The following is a 20,256-nucleotide window of genomic DNA, read 5'->3' on the forward strand; positions in this document are numbered from 1 at the left end:
AGCTGCTAAATTCTTTTCCATCTTTCTTATTACTTGACTAAACTGATCAACGCTTGTCTGAGATTCACTAACCGCCTTCGTGTTGTCTTATTTTCTGGAAAATAACTACAATCTAGACAAGTTTAGTAGCAGTCATTCGGAAACTGCTGGCTTTCTCCAAGCATTTACTACCTAACAAAGATGGTCTACCAGTTTGACCAGCTCAGCCTGTGTTTTGGCATCTGGTAACTGGCCAAACTAAGCTGAATTTTTCCATTTTTGTAAATAATATCGAAACAGGTTCGATATTGGGACATGACTGACTGGATTTCAATCAGAAAAGTGGCTTAAACGAGAGCTGCATTTAGATCTGTAAATAGGTTTCTGGTCAGAAGTGCACATTCAGTGACTGTGATGCTCCAGCATTAGTTGTGGTGTGTAAGGAAAAACAGAAGAGGAACCATTCTTCAGGTGACTGAAAATGTCAGAGCATGACGTGGCCAGACTTTGAGCAAAAACAGTCTGTCCACAATTACATAGAGGGATGTGCAGGGTGCAGATTACGTAGTGGACTGAGGGGAGGTCTGATTAACGCCCTGACACCCCATAAGAATGTAAAGATGAATGTCTGTATAGGGGTGGGGAATTGTTGTTTAAATTTTTTTTTTTTAATGAAGATAGACACATGTAACACGTCCTCCACACCTGCAGCCAGCGACAAAAACAATTTTGATATTGTCCTGTCCCTGGAGCCGTATTGGACGGATGAACATCCTTCTTTTAAAAGATTTTTCTCTCAACTGGTGTTTTGATGATAGTGGTGGAGACTACTGTCTAACACATCAATCTTCTCTCTCTCTCTCTCTCTCTCTCTCTCTCTATATATATATATATATATACATATATATATATATATATATATATATATATATATATATATATATGTATAGTTAATCTTCTATATATCTATCTTTTATAGTTGTTAAATTTGGTTAAATATCTGATGACTGTGAAGGTCATAGCATATGAGCTACATCATTTTCATACTTTTTACGCAATTTCGTGACGCTCATGCTCTATGGAAAAGGATATCCTGGAAGAGACCGCTCCCATCAACATTGACTCAGGATGACTCAGAGTGCTGCATCACCCCCCAACTTTCAGGAATCCTTTAACAGCAATTTGTGCACCATTATCCAAGCAGCAAAATTAGAGGACAACATGACAGTGGTGCATAATATTATGAACCATTATGGAATTATATTGCAAGAGCTTTTCCATAAATCAGGATGACACCAGGGGAAAAAACTGGACTGACAGGTTGAAAAGAGGATGAATGGCAACCCTCGATGTGGCACTATGTAAGGAATGTATGTGTTAGTCACTCACAAATTAGTACTATTATACTTACTTATAGTACAAATTATACTTACTTATTCATACAGTAGGCCTTTAATCTGCCTGGTTTCAAATCACAGTGAGTGAATTTACTATAGTGAATTGACAGTAAGTACTAAGGCAGGAACAATATTAATAGCTTTCAGTGCATCAAAGCACCTTCTCATTCCTTCACATTTGCAAAGAGGATGATTCGTTTTAGTCTTTAGTAGCTCACCAAATCAATGCAGAAATCGTTTTCTCTGATTTGCAACTTATTTGTTCTGAAGTGAGTAGACTACCGAGTCATAAGATGATGTGATAGACCTGGAAATAATTAAATAAAGGTACATAAAGATGATGTTGTAATGAACCCAATTATCAACATTAGAAACCAAGCTGTTTGTTTCTGAATACAGGTTTTTAAACCCAATGTGGTTTTATGTTTGAGGGATATATGACATGATGTGATTGTCCTGAGCGGGTGGGGCATCTTCAAAGTTGCTAATTTTCAGACAATGCAATGGTTGTGAATGGATAGAAAACAGTGAAATAAATAAATAAATAAATAAATTTCTCTTTAGTTTTGACATTTTTTTAAATCACTACAGTCTAAGACGTGATTTATTAAAAAATCTGACAAACTGACACGATTGACATGACCAGAAACATCATTTCTACCTGTAGTTCCTCGCCTTCATTATTGCACTTGCCTTATGTAGTGTATGTGCTGGTTTCATATTTACCAGTTTACAAGCATCTTAACACTCTTATGCCATTGTGGAGGTGGTAAAAAAAAAAAAACACTGGCAAAACTGGAGCACACAGGACACAGAGCTTGCTTCATAGACGAGAAGCTATTTCTGCTCTCCTCCACTTCAGTTCCAGAGGGGAAAAATTAGTCTATTTTTTTCACATTGTCACATGTCCTGCTCTCACATGTGCAATCTTTAACCTATTTCAAGCAGATCTTTTCAGTAGTGGTGAGTATATATGGCTTGCAGGGTGATAGATATGTAGAATCACTGCTTACACAGCTATTTTTTTTTTAATCCAACATGCATTTTGTAAATTACAGACAGACAGACATACAGTTAGATAGATAGATAGAGAGATAGACTGACCACATTACAGCATCTTGGTGCAATAATATACTACACTGTTTCACCCCTTTCACACAGGGATGTTACGCAAGACTGTGTACCTTGCATGACCAGTATGGCAAGGTATTTTTGCATAGACAGAAAGCCACACCTCAGCTGAGAATTAGAGTAGCTCCTCCAACTACAGTGAAACCTTTACTCCAGAGCTTGAGGGTTGCTGAATCATGCAGTCACACTACCTTTGTGTGAAAATGTGGATTAACTATCTTGAAGTGAGGGATACCAAAGAATAAGTCCTGCCAATCTAGTGTACGATGCCATAAAAAAAAAAAAAAGCCTTATGTTTGGACACAGACTGTGTTTCCACTTCTTGTGGTGTGTTGTGATAGTCAGTGATCTAGATCTAGATAGGAATATCACATGGCACTACGTTTACATTTTGATGACCCTACAGTATAGTTGTATGCGGGTTTAAAAGTTTCGACTCCCATAATGTCTCCTAGTTGTTGTTAAATGTCTTAATGACTAATGATGAACAAAAGGACAAGGAAATACATGATATATTCCAGTGTCTCTCAAACACAGTGAGAAACCTTCAGTACCTTCAGGAAGCTAGCACTGCTACTCAAAGTGATAATTTTTTTCAAAAATAACAGGGTAATGGGCAGAGGCAAACCAAAACTGGACAGCTGAAGATGGAAAAATGTCACAAAAATCGGAAATCAGCAGTTTCTGAAATACTGAAATAACAACCAACAACACCCCATTCTGATATTTGATATGAACGTTAACTGACCTGTAGCTGCATGATTTTATGCGTCGTGCTGCTGCCAAATGATCGGCTGATCGGATAATTGCATGAATGAACAGGGGTACATGTGTTCCTATTTAAGTGAGTGTATATTTATTCATAGTAGTGTTTTTTTTTTTTTTACAAGAAGGTTAGGCATTTTATAAACCCTCCTAAATGCAATTATCCATTCTAACAGAAGTGTGTGGTAGTCATCTTCTATAGGTGTTCATATGTTGTTATTATGGCTGAAAAATGCAGAACAGTCCAAGTGGAGATGTTTCACAGTTAAAGGAGTGTTACAGAATGACATGATGGTGGTTCCACACCCTTTAATAATGAAAAAACAAAAACCATGTGTCAGTGTGTAATCTATATGGCCTTGTGTCCTTGTGTCCTATATATCCTACACTCTCATGCTTGCAATTTGTGCTCTCGCTTTTTGACTGGGACCAAAAAGAAAGAGCACATAACACCCAACTTAGCCTCACTCCACTGCTTACTGGTGAAATACAGAATTGATTTCAACATCCTTTTGTTTGTTTGTTTTTTAAGCCTTGCATGGTCTCGCCCCCATATATATTTCATCTCCTCTGCTTTCGCTCTTCTTCTCTAATCTATAACCTGCCCTCTCTAGCTGCTTATTCTCTGGTCTTAGTTATATCTGGTTTGTTATCTTACATTAATTATTTGTTTAAATTTTTATATTAATTATATTTTATGCTCTATGTTAATGCATTTCTTATTATGCATGATTTGCAGCACTTTGGTCAGCACTCGTGTTGTTTTAAGTGTGGTATATAAATAAATTTGACTTTTGACTTTATGTGCAGCACTTGGTCATGTAAGGCAAGGCAAGGCAAGGCAAGGCAAATTTATTTGTATAGCACATTTTCAACAACAGGGTAATTCAAAGTGCTTTACATAAAACATAAAGCAACATTTAAAAATAAAAGACATTAAAAAGAGTTCATAAAAAATATATAAAAATAAATAAAGTAATAAAAAAATAAAAACAGGTTAAAACAGATTAAAAAGGTTACAGTGCAGCATAATATATTAATTAAAATACCATGATGATTTAATTAAAAGCAGCAGCAAAAATAAAAGTCTTCAGTCTTGATTTAAAAGAACTGAGAGTTTTGGCAGATCTGCAGTTTTCTGGGAGTTTGTTTTCACTAAATGCTGCTTCTCCACGTTTTGTTTTGACTCTGGGAACAGAGAGCAGACCTGTTCCAGATGACCTCAGAGGTCTGGATGGTTCATAATGTACCAGTAGATCACACATATATATTGGACCCAAACCATTCAGTGCTTTATAAACTAACAGCAGTATTTTAAAATCAATTCTTTGACGGACAGGAAGCCAGTGCAACGACCTCAAGACTGGAGTTATATGATCTACCATTCTAATCCCAGTGAGGACCCGAGCAGCAGCATTCTGAATCAACTGCAACTGTCTAATTGATTTCTTATTTAGACCTGTAAAGACACCATTACAGTAGTCGAGTCGACTGAAGACAAATGCATGGACAACTTTTTCTAAGTCTTGCTGAGACATTAGTCCTCTAACCCTTCGAATATTTTTTAGGTGGTAGTAGGCTGACTTTGTAACTGTCTTAATATGGCTGTTGAAAATGAAGTCCGAGTCCATGACTACACCAAGATTTCTAACTTGGTCAGTGGTCTTTAACAATATTGACTGAAGCTGAGCGCTGACCTATAATCGCTTCTTCTTAGCTCTAAACACAATAACTTCAGTTTTCTCTTAGTTTAGGGGAAAGAAAATGGGTGTAGGGCGGGGGGTAAGTTTAGTCCCAGCAGTAACCAGATCTTTCATGTAGTCAGTGAACTCCAGGAGGGGGGAGGAGGGAGAGAGGGTGTCTGAAGATAGGGGTGACTTAAATGGGGTTCGGGGAGGTGAAGAAGGTAAATCCTCAATGGTGGTTGTTAGTGAGGGGTGTGGAGACTCTTCCTCTTGGCCCTGATCTGTCCCATGGTCAGAACTTTCTTCAGGCGGGGGGTGAGGTGGCTCTCCTTCAACATTCCTGGTGCATTGTGTTGTGTATTCCCCTTGTCTCTTGTCCTTGGCAGAGAGAACAGATGAATGGCGCAGGAAGTGAGATAGGTTGGAGCTGAACAGTTTTACTCCTGACTTGTTAAGGCAGATTGAATCTGCCTTAAAAAGATGTCTGCGTTCCCAGAAAAGGTAAAAATTGTTAATAAAATGTACTGAATGGACACTACATGCATCTGAGAGCCATGTGTTCAGTGCCACCAATCTGCTGAATCTCTCACTTCCTCTCCGAACGGGTGGTACAGGGCCACTAATAAACACCTTAACCTTCAGAGAGCTCACTGTGTTCAACAGATCACTAAAGTCCTTTTTTAATATTTCAGACTGCTGCTTCACAATGTCATTTGTCCCTATGTGCAGAATGATGCTTTTTACAGTTGGATGTGTAGTCAAGATATGCAAGATTCTTTTTGCCAAGTCAGAGACCATATCCTTCGGGAAGCAGAGTATTTTGATTTCTTATCCCGCATGCTTCTTACATCATTTACAGCAAAGTCACCCACAATCAGAGTTTGAGGCCCAGCTATTCGCTTTCCCTGTAGCCTTTTACTCTCTGATTTGCTCTCAGTCCTTACCTTGCTGTGTGAGGATGAGATGTTATCCAGGTCAACAGACGAACATCCGGGGTCTTGTAGCAGTGGTGCAAATCTGTTCTCCAGTTGCACAGGCGGTTGTTGGGAAGGTTTATTGCTAAGTTTCCATTTAGTAGCTGTCCACGGTTGTCTCCTATTAAGGACAGGGGTTGAAGAGGCGCTCTGTCTAGATGATAACGCAGACCAGCCAGTCCCATCACATATCTCAGGGCGCTGGGCACTGCTTTTTGCTCGTCCTCCCATTTCACAGGTAAATGAAATACCCTTAGGCTTTCCACCAAGAGAGTTTCAGGGATGACTACCACTGTTAAATTTATCACCCTGTACATAGTTCTCCTGCTTCTTGTTGGTGGTAATTAGTCGTGAGTTAATATGTTCTTGTCCATTATTCTGGGTCCATGGAATAGTAGTGTCATTCCCACATAGTCCATTCACATCCACATTCACTTCTAACCTGTTTATTTTGGTTTCCAGCACTGCAATTTTCTGTGGAAGATTCTGGAAGTCGTCTAACCTGTGCATTTCGGTTTCCAGAACTGTAATTTTTTGTACAGGTTTCTGGAAGTCGTCCATGGAGAAGGCAGGCATCTTGTTGCTAATTAGCCTTAGCTACAACTCCAGTTGCAGGCTTGTACTATTGGTAGGCCGCATTCATTTATATCATAGATCATAAATCATAAGATCATAGAAATGTTTAAAATAATGTAATAGCGTGCTTTATCTGAATAAATAAATGGCAGTCCCAGTGATTTGTAGATATCCACAAGAAAAAAAGTCAAAAATCTGTCTAGAAAAAAAGTATTTTGCCAACCGGATTAAATTAAAATCATTTATTGTCACATTTTTCCCATTCAACATGCCTTTTTTCATTTAGCTGAATAAGGGCTTGAGGTCTGAAGGTGGAATCTAACATTCTGTGGTTTGTTAGCAGCAATGACTGCTTGTTCATTGAAAAAAAAAATAGACACAGAATCCAACAGAAAATGCTGTAGTTTTGGATTTGTGACAGGTTTAACATATGAACAATTATGGGGTAATCAGTCATTAAGGATTCTAGTGATTTTGAATATGTAAAAATTTAAATGTTCTTTTTTTTGTGCATGTTCAATATGTAGGGCTAAAAGCAAAGCACAGGCCTCAACTTATAGTAGTAAAATCTTTACTGTCCATCTTAGAAAAGGTTCATTAATGAACCTTGACAACAGGCCAGGTTATATGAACCCTTTTGCCACAACAAAGGTTCTACAAAGAACTGATGACATATGCCAAATAACCAAGGGATTGTTATAGAACCTGTAAATTCCATGTTGAACCTTTTTCATAGTTAGAAGTTCATATTTGCACTTTCAAGTTCTTTTTTGAACTCCAAAGGTTCAGTCTCTACACTGGGCTCCACTGACATACAGATTATATCAGAGAAATTGGTGTAAGCAGATTTAACAGAGAAATTGGTATAAGCAGTAGGCTAGTTTACCAGTACAAGACTGAAAAAATTGTCTACAATACAATAAAAAATACAATTTGCTAAGTATGTGCCAATTACCAATTAGGCTATTAGCTAGGAAGCTATTTGTTAGCATCAATAACTAGTTATATTTGTAAGGCTATCTAAGTACACTGCCACAATCAATGTGTTCTGTCTAGTTTTCATGATACATGTTACTGTAGTGAAGACCTCCATTGTCAAGACCAGGACTAGCTGAGATTGACTCAAGACCAAATCATAAGAGGGTCGAGGCCAAGTCTAGATGTCCAAATAAAAGTGAGCGATGCCAAGATCAAGACCAAAAACCAATAAAAAAAAAAATGTTTTGAGGCCATGCCTTTACTTCAAATAGTTGGCTTAATTCTAATTCACATCATAAACACAAAGTTTCAGTTAAGGCCAAGATCATATGCCAATGCCAATAAGTCTTAGACAAATAGCAATAAAAATGCCAATAACTCTTACAAATGCCAATGAGCCTTAGAGAAAATGTCTCAATCCCAGACAAGTCCAACAATGGACATATAGTTGCAATCAAAATTATTCAACCCTCATTGTAAATCAGGTTTATTGTCAACATTTACAGACTTTCAGCTGTTTGCAATGAACAAATCAAACAAAAGCAACTGAAATAGTTCAACACAACCCATGCTTCAAGTGGTTTCTCCAAATTCAACTGAAAATGCAACTTATAATGATTTCTCCAGTTTATACTAATGATCTAAAGCTCACAGAATAGGAGTGATGACTATACAGGTTTTGTCTTGATTGGATAAATCAAGATAGAGTGAATTTGGGTATGTTGGGACATCACATAAATTGGGACAGTTTAACTTATCAGTATTTATTTTTTGTCTGATAAGTCAAAATTAAAACTTGTCACTACACTATTGCGGTGGAAGGGCTCGACAGAAATAACCATTAATAATATTAGATCATATAAGGGGTCAGCAATGAACAGGAAGGTGACCCTAACAATCTTGGGGCAAGAGAAAATGACATATGCTTTGGGTAATTTATTAATAAGGTTATAAAACTGTCATCCTCAATAAATGATAGATATTATATATAAATATTAAGCAATATAATAGATACATGAAGGGATGGATTTAGAGATGAATGTTTTCATCTGTTCTGATCATCTGTTCATTACTTTTAGAAAACACTGGTTATGAATTTGGAAATTATTGAAGTTTTTCTAACCACTGTAATTGTTGTTATTGAATAAGCAATATTTCTTAGGCAAACATCTTAATATGCATCAAATTACATCTAGTTAGTTTACTTTGTTCATAATATATTAGCATATGTTTATGATGAATTTGAAGAAGATTTCTCCTGTTACTGCCATGATTACTGATGCCACGAATAAGCATGCTGCAAATAAATACTGTTGTAAACATGTCATTAGGGATAAAAATAAACGCTTAAACCAAAGAAACCAAAGACGTGTCTCAAATTACCAAACATGCTGTCACAAATTACCAACCATGTCATTAAAAATGGTGTTCAGTTATGCTTGTTTAGAATATAAAATGTGTTCCTTGCAGATAGTCAACACCTTGAGGATTTCATAAATGTATCATCCATCCATCCATTTTCTATACCACTTAATTCTACACAGGGTTGCGTGAAGCCTGGAGCCTATCCCAGGGGACTCGGGGCACAAGGCAGTGGATAGGGGAGGAGGGAATTGAACCCCCAACCCTGGAAGTGCAACTAACAATCCAAATATACACACACCATCAACTTTATTAGTAACTTTATTAAATTAGAAAAAAAATCACCTGTACATGATTGTAGGCATTGTGATGCTGCCACATGAGTGCCTGATTAGATAACGGCATAAATGAGCAGGTGTACGGGTGTTCCTATTAAAGTGACTGGTGAGTGTACACTATATGGCCAAAAGTATGTAGACTACTGACCTTTCCAACCATATGTGGTTCTTCCCCAAACTGTTGCCACACTGTTTGAATTACAAATTTATCTAGAATAACTTTGTATGCTGTAGCATTACAATTTCCCTTCATTGGAACTAATTGGCCCAAACCTGTTCCAGCATGACAATCCCCCTGTGCACAAAGCAAGATGTGGATTGCCAAGGTTGGAGTGGAAGAACTCGAGTGACCTGGACAGAACCCTGACCTCAATCTCACCGATCACTTTTGGGATGAACTGGAATATCAACTGTGCCCCAGGTCTCCTCGTCCCATATGTGGGTGTGGGTGTGGGTGTGATTGGTCAGGTGTTCACAAACATTTGTATATTGTAACATTAAAAAGTAAACATATGGGGAGCAGAGGTCAAGGTTTGTGCAATACATGTACCATAAATCCCTGTCTTCAAAAATGGTGTCCCAAATAAAATTGTATAGACTGTAACTGTACGTTTAGTCCTTTATAATAGGGTCTAAATTCATGAAAGGCTTGGTCATTAGATGAACAGATCAGAGGTGTAGACAGCAAGGAAAACATCAAACTCTGCGTGCAAAGGATCCTCAGAATTGAGAAAGTCTGCAGATCTACCCTCTTAGGAAATATAGATCAATCGTCCGTTGTGGAGATCTTTGAAAAGGTTTCACTGTTCCCTTCAGGGAGGATTCCAAGTCTCACTTAAAGGAACTAAGACAACATTTAATTCAAAGAGGAATCTTTTTCTATGGAACCTAATGTTTTGCCTTGTTTTTCTTTACACTAATGTGTAATATCATTTCATTTTAAACCCGAAAATCCAATTGGACAAAACACATCAGATGTTCTCTTGACCTTTGGCTTTCCCCGAATTTAGATAAGGTCACGCTGAAGTAGTTATGAATCGCGAACGAATCGGTTCTCTCCGAAGGACTCTTTTAAGCGAGTTGGATGAATCTATTCTCTCTCTCTAAAAAAAAAAAAAATAATAATAAAAAAATAATAATAATAATAAAAAAGGCTGCTATTTGGTATAATAGTATAAAACGCTACATTTACATTTACTTCAAGATTATGCAGTGTTGAATTTAAGAGACTATTTAATAATTCGCAGTTAATTCAAATACCTAAAACCCGGTAAGACTTCTCTATTTTGTACAGAGCCTCACGTGCAAGACTTTGCTTTTATAATACCAGAAAATATCGCCATCTAGGGACATCTTTTCAGCTCAGCAGCACTTTCTTTAGAAATAAACCTGGACTGTGAATTGGGAAAGTGGTCTTAAATGCCTCTAATTTCATTACATAAAGTACGGCATGAAACTGTGGTCGAAACGGATGCCTTTTCTTTCTAGCGTGTTTACTTTATAGCCTGTAGAACATAACAGATCTGGGGGGTGAATCAAACGAATCGAAACAGTTCGCTCACTTAAACGGTTCGTTCGAAAGAATCGAATGATTAAAGTCTTCAACAGCCATTTCAGAAGTAGCAAGATAAACAATCCAGACAAGTAAAAAACTAATATGGGGAAGTTAATTGTACTCTCGGTTTTGGTTGCAGCTGTAGCAGTACTTATTGGAGAACGATTTTTTGCGCTAAGGTTGGTCCACTTTTCAACTCACCATATGTTAATTTCACTTTGTTAAATAACAACAGTGCAATAGTAATGAACGGTTACAAATGCTCGTGCTGATCTGATATGGAGTGTATGTCAGCTCTATGTTGTTGTAGGCTGTGCTGTATTATAATTAAGGTAGTTCACAGGTGAAGCCATTTTTGATAAACAGTCAAGAACCAGAATGACAGTGTTAGGCTTGCATCAGTTATTTAACTGTAATTTTAACATATGGATCCAATGTTTGTTTCCTGCAGAAATATAACATTGTCTTATAGAGAACTCACCCAGAACCACCTCCCTAATTGTGAACTGATAAAAGGAATAGGTAAGTGTTAAAATGTCTAAAACATCTCCGATTTATAGGAAATAATTCCTCTGAAGCAAGCTAGACCCAAGAATGTGGACCGAATGTGGTTTCCATCAGTCATAGTTAAAACTGACCCGCATAAATATGACCTAAAGCATCAGCAGATTTTCACACAAGTCTTAAAAGTAGACAAAGAGAACCCAATTAAACAAATGAGACAAAAATATTATACATGAATGTTTATTTATCAAGGAAAATGATCCAATATGACATGAGTGGCAAAAGTATGTGAACCTCTCAGATTAGCAGTTAATTTGAAGGTGAAATTAGTGTTTTGAATCAATGGTATTAACAATCGGGTGCAAGCGAGCACCCTGTTTTATTTAAAGAACAGGTAGCTATCTTCACAACGCATGTTTGTGGAAGTGTATCATGGCGCAAACAATGGAGATTTCTGACGACTTCAGAAAAGAAAAAGAGTTGTTGATACTCATCAGGCTGGAAAAGTTTACCATCTTTGAAGAGTTTGGACTCCACTCCAAAGTGGAGTATGTTATGTTATAAAAGCTAAAAAACAATTTTCCCCCTCACAAGCCTCCTTTTTCTCTCTCTCTTGAAGTTAATAACTGTGGTGTAAATCTTTCTGACCATTACAAAGCACTGGCACTAGGGATTATTGTCTTAAATGTTAAATAAACATCTCCATACAGAAAACTTACATATTATATCAATGATAATACAGTTTTACTTCTTAAATAACTTAGCTGATGTAGATTACCCACCAGACAAGTGCCTGTGAATGAGTTCTTATTATAGAGAAAATAATATATTAGAATTAATAATGAATAATATTAACATGTGATTTGAGTTTTAGTCTGCACTACTGTCAGTGCCGTTTTTATGGAAAATTCTGACCAATCAGAATTGAGCATTCACCAGTCCTGTAGTGTACAGTTGTGGCCAAATATTTACATACACCTAGTGTGAAGATATTCAGTGTTTCACGTTTCCACATATGTTTGAATTACCATAAATTTCTTTTGGCAGGTCAGTTAGGGCTTTTGTTTTGTTTAAGTCAGACGTAATTTTAAAACAGTCGATTAGAGACAGATTTTTTTCCCAGCTGTAATATACTATATCAGAATTCCAGTGGGTCAAAGCTTTCCATTCACCAAGTTGACTATATCTTTAAACAGTCTGGAAGATTCCAGAAATTGAAGGAATGACTTTAGAAGCTTCTGATTGGCCATTTGTCATAATTAGGAGTTAATTGCGAGTGAACTTGTGGCTGTATTTTAGAGCAAGTGCCTTTTTGCCCTTGATACCATGGGGAAAATTCAAGCAACTCAGCCAAGGCAGGCAAAAATTCTGGACCTTCATTGAGAGAGTCCTACATTGCCCTGGCCTGAAAGGCTGTTGTTCAAAGAAGAAGCCTGTACTCTAAGACTGGCATTACCTGAAGTATGCAGGTGATCACCAATCTTTTGAAGGAGTATTCTCTGGTCAGAAGAAACAAAAAACAAAGTGTTTGGTCTTAATGATCAGCACTACGTATGGAAGAAAAGGGGTGAAGTTTTTATCCGAAATCATTATCCCAGCTGTGAAGCATGGGGTGGCAGCATGATGTTGTGGGGGGTGTTTTGCTGGGAAAGAGACTAGTGCAGTTCAAATAATAGATGGCATCATGGAAAGGGGTATATCTAGAAATACTCAAGCAGCACCTCAAGACATCAGCCAGATAGTTAAATCTTGGTCGCAACTGGGTCTTCAAGAAGGACAATGATCCTAAGCATGCCTCCAAAGTAGTAACAGCATGGCTTAACAGGCCATCACAAAGCCCTGACTTGAGCCCAATACAAAATGAGTGGACTGAACTGAAAAAGCGGAGCAAGGAGGCCTAGAAACCTGAATGAGTTACACCAGTTCTGTCAGGAGGAACGAGGAAAGATTCTGGAAAAGTGTTGTGAGAAGCTTGTGGAGGGCTACCTCAAACGTTTGATTTAAGTTGAGCAATTAAAATGCACTGACACCAAATAGGATAAAATGGAAACCAGCCTAATATTTCCACAAAATGTGGCAACACTATATACCAGTGTTTATCAGAATAAAATATATGAATGAATCCAAAGATTTTAACAATATGTCGGCAGTAATGAGATAACTTTTATCCTAACCAATTTACAAGTGAGGCAGAATCCAATCCAGACACATAACTGAGCAATTTGGAGTTAAGAGCAATTTGGCCACCAGTGTCTCTCTTGACAGTCCTAGGATTTGAAATCGTAGCCTTCTGGTCACTAGTACAGGAAAGTCTGTGACCTAAGCTGCTCCTCCACCCCCCCCTTTGAATTTAGTAAGACAAACAACACAGCTTGTGCTGTTACAGATAAACCACAAAGCCCTATGTCTTACCTGTGTTGAACAGTCTACCACTGACTGTTACATAGCTCTGACACCGAAGAGTCGTTCCAAAAATGATCTCCTCACAGAAAACCTCATTATATCAACAAATACACTTGTTGCAAAAAAAAATCCAGAATAATTAATAGAAATCTGTGATTTGCATTGCAGTTGGATCTACTGTCAAAACTGCTGTTATTAAAAAAAAAAAGAAATGTATCAAGACCTTTTGACCGATCGGATTTGAGAATACAGCAACATTATGTTATAAATGTGATAAATAGTATGGTTTTCTTCCTATATGAAGAGATGGGAGCAGAGGACATCACTATACTTGAAGATGGACTGGCCATCATAAGCGCTGTATGTTCCTCTTATTTCACACACATTATATCTTTAAACAATTTTGGTAACATGGTTACTGAAATGAGTTAATTGTGGCAAATAAACTATAATATACAATCTCAATTCCGAAAAAGTTGGGACAGTGTGGAAAATGCAAAAAAAAAAAAACCCAAATAAACAAAAAGTCATTTGAAAATTTTAGTTCACCCTGTACTATATTGAAAGCACATTATTAACACGTTTGATGTTTTACTTTGTGAATTTAATTTATTTTTGAAAATATACACACATTTCAAATCTTATGACTGCAACACACTCCAAAAACTTTGGGACGGTCGACTGTTTACCACTGTGTAACATCACCTTTTCTTTTAATAACACTTATTAAGCGTTTGGGCGCTGAAGACAATAGTTGGTTAAGTTTAGCACGCAAAATTGTCCCCCATTCGTCCATTATGCATTTCTTCAGCTGCACAACTGTTGCCTTATTTTGCACTTCATAACGCACCACACATCCTCAGTCGGAGACAGGTCAGGACTGCAGGCAGGCCATGCTAGTACCTGTACCCTCCGCTTACGCACCCGTGCACTTGTAATCCAGGCAGAATGTGGTTTGGCGTTGTCCTGCTCTGGATTTCAGCATATGTTGCTCCAAAATGTGTACATATCTTTCTGCATTAATGCGGACCTCACAGATGTGCAAGTTACCCATGCTGCCATGGGCACTGACACACCCCCATACCATGATAGACACTGGCTTTTGGACCTGATGCTGATAACAGCTTGGATGGTCCTTTTCCTCTTTGGCCCAGAGAACATGACAGTTGTTTTCTCTAAAAATTATTTGAAATGTTGACTCGTCGGACCACAAAACACGATTCCACTGTGCTACTGTCCATCTCAGATGAGACCGAGCCCAGAGAAGTCAGCTGCGCTTCTGAACAGGGTTGATGTGTGGCTTCTGCTTTGCACAGTAAAGCCTTAACTTGCATCTGTGAATGCAGCGGCGAATGGTGTTGAACGACAAAGGTTTACCAAAGTATTCCCGAGCCCATGTCAGGATATCCATTACAGACTCATGACTGTTTTAAGACAGTGACGTCTGAGGAATCAAAGATCACGCACATTCAGAAGTGGTTTTTGGCCTTGCCCTGTACGTACCGAGATTTGACTGGATTCCTTGAATCTTTTAATTATATTGTGCACTGCAGAAGGTGAAATGCCCAAAATCCTACCGATTTGTCTTTGGGGAATGTTGTTCTCAAAGTGTTGGTTTATTCGCTGATGCATCCGTTGGCAGATTGGCGAGCCTCGACCCATCCTTGCTCTTGAAGGAGTAGGCTTTTTTTGGAGGCTCCTTATATACTATGATTAGACGATTGCCTCACCTGTTTCACATCACCTTCTTATTTCAACTTGTCACATCGCTATTGGTCCTAAATTGCTCCTGTCCCAACTTTTTTGGAAAGTGGTGCATGCATCAAAATGTTTCAAAATAAACATTTATCTTAAAAAAAAAAAAAAAAACCTATGCAGTTGATTAGATAAAACATCAAATACATTGTCTTTGTTTAAATACAAGTCAAAGTACATTTACAAATCACTCCTCTTTATTTTATTAGCCTTTCCCGTACTGTCCCAGTTTTTTCGGAATTGGGGTTGTATATATGAATATATATTTTATTTATACATGTAATGTGTTGGATTTGTATTGGTTATTGTTGATTATTTTTTTATTTTTATTTTTTTTTGTTCACATGCACTTTAATTTAATTTTAATTAGCTATAATATGTTCAAATTCCACAACCATAGGGTCTGAAGTACCCAGGTATGCCTCGTTATTCAGACGCGCCTGGAAAGATCTATGTGCTGAACCTGCCCTCTGGAGGAGATCTTACAGAACTCCATATCAAAGGAGACTTTGATGCAGCTTCTTTTGGCCCACATGGAATCAGTGTATATACTGATGAAGAAGGTATTTAGAATTTCAGCATATTTATTTCCGAATTCCTCAATACTGTCTACTATATCAAAAGCACTATAATGAATTCCTGTTGCAGATGGCTCTCGATATTTATTTGTGGTGAATCATCCACATAAAAACAGCCAGGTTGAGATATTTCAGTACGTCAAAGAGGAAAACACTCTAGTGCATGTGAAGACTATAAAGCACGAGTTGCTGCATAAGTATGTCCATCCTAAACACAGCCTTGTATTTCAGTATATGCTATGCATATTTTTGGGCAGAAATTCATTCCTGAGTTCTCATACATCTTTTCTTGTAAAATTGCATTGGTGTAGTGTGAATGACATTGTAGCTGTTGGAGTGGAGAATTTCTACGCCACTAATGATCACTACTTCACCACCGAGTACCTGAAGCCTCTGGAAATGCTGCTCTCTCTGTTCTGGTGTGATGTGGTGTATTACAGTCCTGAAGCAGTTCATGTTGCAGCAGGAGGACTTTTCAGTGCCAATGGCATCAACATCTCCCCTGACAAAAAGTAAGTCTTTGAGAAATGTTTTTTAAAAAAAAAAAGTATTTTCCCAACACAAACGATTTAGCACTTTTTTTTCCCCCCTTGTGCCAGGCATTTGTATGTGTCAGATTTAATGAATCACACAATTGTTGTGCTGAACATCCAGAAAGACAACACACTATCCCGTGTGAAGGTATGCATAAAGTGTGATGAATATGCATGAAGGGGATATACAGATCCAGTTATTTTCACATGTATTAATATCTCTTATTTAAATTTTCTGTTTGGCGCTATTGTTATATTCCATGTTGTACAGGAAGTTGATGTAGGCTCCCTCTGTGATAATATCGAAGTGGAGAGTAAAACTGGAGACTTGTGGATGGGTTGCCACCCAAATGGAGTCAGATTTATTCTAAATGATCCAAATAATCCACCTGGCTCAGAGGTGTGTGTGTGTGTGTGTGTGTGTGTGTGTGGGAACATTCAACAAAGGGCCTCATTTATACATTTTTAAAAAATTTAGAAATGTATTTTTTTTTTATAAATCTGCCAGAAAATTTCCTCCAGATATACAAAAGCTGATTGTCCTCATACTGATGCCATACATATGATGATAAATGCCAGTCAACCGTAAAGTACGATGTGCGTGCATGCCACTGCTCATTTGCATTTAGTGACACCTACAAAAGTCCATATAAGGTAAAGTGCGCTGAAAGCACAAAATAAAAAATAAAAAATACAAAAGAAGAAAATTTCTCAGACTCACAAGTGGAAGTTGATTTGACTCACAACTACACCATTTAAGAAATTTTTATTTAGCATTGTAACAGCACCTGAAAAGCTTACAATCCGGAGACGGATTACAGAAAAGGTGAAGTAGCTGTAAATTAAGTGATGTGAAAAGAAAATGGTTTGACATGAAGAAAGATATCTATGTTGTACCCAAATGAGCATGTAAACCAAGCACGTCACACAGGAGAACTGCTATGTTTAATTGTTTTAAATGTCAAGTGAGGGTCATAAGGATGATGACATGCAGGGACTGTAGGGAGTAGAGTATACGGCACAATGCAGATTGAGACATACCAGGTTGATCACTTATCCATCACTTAGTACTGATGAAGTTTTCCACTGCGATTTTTAAAAAAAATAATTTTATTTTGATATTTAATCATTCTTAAATTATACCATTAACGTGCAATCAATGTGTTTCACAGGTGTCTTTGTTTAATTAAAATAAATGAAGTTGACGCAGTAATAAGTGTAAAAAAAAAAATATTGCAGTAACTCCTTGTCAGTTGCGTGATTTGAAGCTGATCAGTCGCGGTTTAAATTGAGTCTCCGTATATGTTCAAATAAAAATAAAAAACAACTCATGAGCTCTTGTAGAATGCAAACATTTTTAAGAGCTAACTTGACTTTAATGAATACCAAATTTCTTGTGTATAATGTATTTATGCACAATTTACAAATAACTTTGTTTGTATCCAGATTGATAAATGAGGCCCAAAGACATTAAAATATTTTGTGTATTTAAAAAACATAAAATGAGTGAAACTGTCTATATTTTATATATATATATATTCGTGAATCACATGTGATTGCGTCATATTGTGTTGAAACACCTTTAGTATTGAATTATTAGCTTATACATTGGATTTTTAATCATGTAATGAGATCCAAACTTAATAATGAAATAGAACTTTTATTTATATATATATAATATATAATTATTATTTTTTTAAAAATATCAAATACCAATTTTTGACAGTATACTTTGATCCTGATAATGCCACTGTTTTTCATATAAATATCATGTAAATGCTAGGATTTGTGTATTTATATATGAGTATTTGTCTGTCTATTTTAGGTCATTCGTATACAGAATATCCACTCTGAAGAACCAGTGGTGACTCAGGTGTACGCTGATAATGGCAGCGTGCTCCTAGGATCTTCAGTGGCTACACCGTACAATGGGAAGCTCCTTATAGGAAGCGTTTTCCACAAAGCCCTGATGTGTGACCTTGAGTAGAACATCCACTTAAACATCAAACACTGCTCTGCATGACTAAAGTGCCTTACAGATGAAAGGAAACAAATTAAAGGAAAAAATAAATAAAGGAACAACTTCAATATGTCTCTGGAACTTTACTGGAGGGATGGACATCGTTCTTCCCAAAGATATTCTCTCAGTTGGTGTTTTGGTGGCGTTGGAGGCTGTCTAACACGTTGCTGTCTAACAAGTGTGCAGTTGGGTTGGGGGGCATTGTCATCCTGGAAGAGATCGCTCTTATCATTTTTTTTTTTCCTTCGATTTGTCACCCATTTGTGGGTGTTTCCTATATCAAGAAATGTGATATCACAGTATCGGGTATAATCTCTACTGAATTCTCACAGACGTTTCCTACAAGAAATTCAGGTTTTGTCATGCCATTCATGTATATATTTTCAGTAGGCCTGTTGCTATATACAGTACAGTATAGTCTATATACATACATAAATGCATAAATGCATATAGTATTAAAGAGCAGTGTTCACAACTACAGTATCAGTGCACATCACTACACATTTCTTGACAAAGCACTACTAATTACACACACTGCACAGTTCGAAGAAAACTGTGGTATAATTGTGTGAATAACTTGACAATGTAAACAATTCTAAATAAATATATATTATAAATAAATAGCAAAATACCAAGAATGTTGCAGCATGTAAAAGATTTTGGATAGAATTATTGAAGTATTACAATATTGCAAGTTTAAAAAAGCAAAGCATTAATATTAACTCGACAGTTCATATTGGCTCAACTTGCTTTCTATCCAGTGTTCCCTGGATAGACTCTGGATCCAAGACAACCCTGAATGCACTTAATGTAGATGAATGAATGAATGAATGAATGAAAGAAAAAGGGTCATTTTAAAATAGTATTGTGTTATACATTTATTAATTAAAAATGAATTGAGTAATAAAAATATTAGTTATTTCAAAATAAAGTAAAAATAAAACTATTTATTCCTCAAAAAACTCAATGTAACATACAAATACACAGCTAAATAGATGCACAAAGGCACTGAGATTTCTAAATTCATTTCTAATGAATATTTTGTATACTTTTCATTTTGAGCTATTGCCAGGTTCGTCTAAGTAATGTGAAGGTGCTAAAAGAGATATAAAATATTAAGTAAAATTGAGCTTAAATACAGTGATGGTACAAAGGCTTTGCCGATTGAGATTATGTGAGGAACACAGCTTCTGTACAGGTTCAGTAGTGTGGGTAATTCTAGAATGTACTTTCCTACCAAGTTATAAGACATGCTGATTGTAGCATTAGAGTAACATTTCAGAATATTGATTGTGTTGAATATACAGTCAGGAATATTGATTGTAGTCACTGCGTTTTGTTTGTGTGACTTTACAGCTGACACTGTGATTTTTTTTTCTTTGTACTATGAACTCTTTTAAGAGGTTCAGATATGTTCCACAGTGCTATGTTTAAATAAACAGTCATGACCATTTGCCTCTTTGATGAGAGATGGTGAGAGATGTACTTCAGAACACAGAAATGGTACTAAATGGAAACCACTAAATGGGAACCACTGCAACATTATGGTTAGATGGGTCGGGAGGGTTACTTTATAAATATATTCCGTTACAGTTACAAATTACTTCATCAAAAATTTAATCCGTAACGTAATCCAAGTATCACAGTATGAAAGAAATGTAATGTGATTATTTTTTGGATTACTTTAAGAACACATTTGTAAATAAAGTTAAGAGAAAAGCAA

General features: G+C 36.8%; 1 protein-coding gene across 1 annotated transcript; it reads left to right on the top strand.

Annotated features, from left to right (window-relative positions):
• Positions 1-9,891: 9,891 nt before the first annotated feature.
• Positions 9,892-19,984, top strand: LOC128606680 (serum paraoxonase/arylesterase 2-like). Its single transcript, XM_053623020.1, has 9 exons — positions 9,892-10,919; positions 11,192-11,262; positions 13,952-14,007; positions 15,803-15,965; positions 16,051-16,177; positions 16,292-16,492; positions 16,580-16,661; positions 16,785-16,913; positions 18,339-19,984. The coding sequence occupies exons 1-9, from the start codon at positions 10,843-10,845 to the stop codon at positions 18,498-18,500; spliced, it is 1,068 nt and encodes a 355-aa protein (XP_053478995.1). The 5' UTR covers positions 9,892-10,842; the 3' UTR covers positions 18,501-19,984.
• The last annotated feature ends 272 nt before the right edge of the window (positions 19,985-20,256 follow it).

Source organism: Ictalurus furcatus, chromosome 1 (assembly GCF_023375685.1).
Source record: "Ictalurus furcatus strain D&B chromosome 1, Billie_1.0, whole genome shotgun sequence".
Classification (NCBI taxonomy): domain Eukaryota; kingdom Metazoa; phylum Chordata; class Actinopteri; order Siluriformes; family Ictaluridae; genus Ictalurus; species Ictalurus furcatus.

What these genes read in the sequence shown, in the direction of transcription:
- LOC128606680 (XM_053623020.1), top strand. Translation starts at nt 10,843, where the DNA reads ATGGGGAAGTTAATTGTACTCTCGGTTTTGGTTGCAGCTGTAGCAGTA. An exon ending in GACTGGCCATCATAAGCGCT is followed by an intron (nt 14,008 to 15,802) that starts GTATGTTCCTCT and finishes CCACAACCATAG; the next exon opens with GGTCTGAAGTACCCAGGTAT. An exon ending in ACACACTATCCCGTGTGAAG is followed by an intron (nt 16,662 to 16,784) that starts GTATGCATAAAG and finishes CATGTTGTACAG; the next exon opens with GAAGTTGATGTAGGCTCCCT.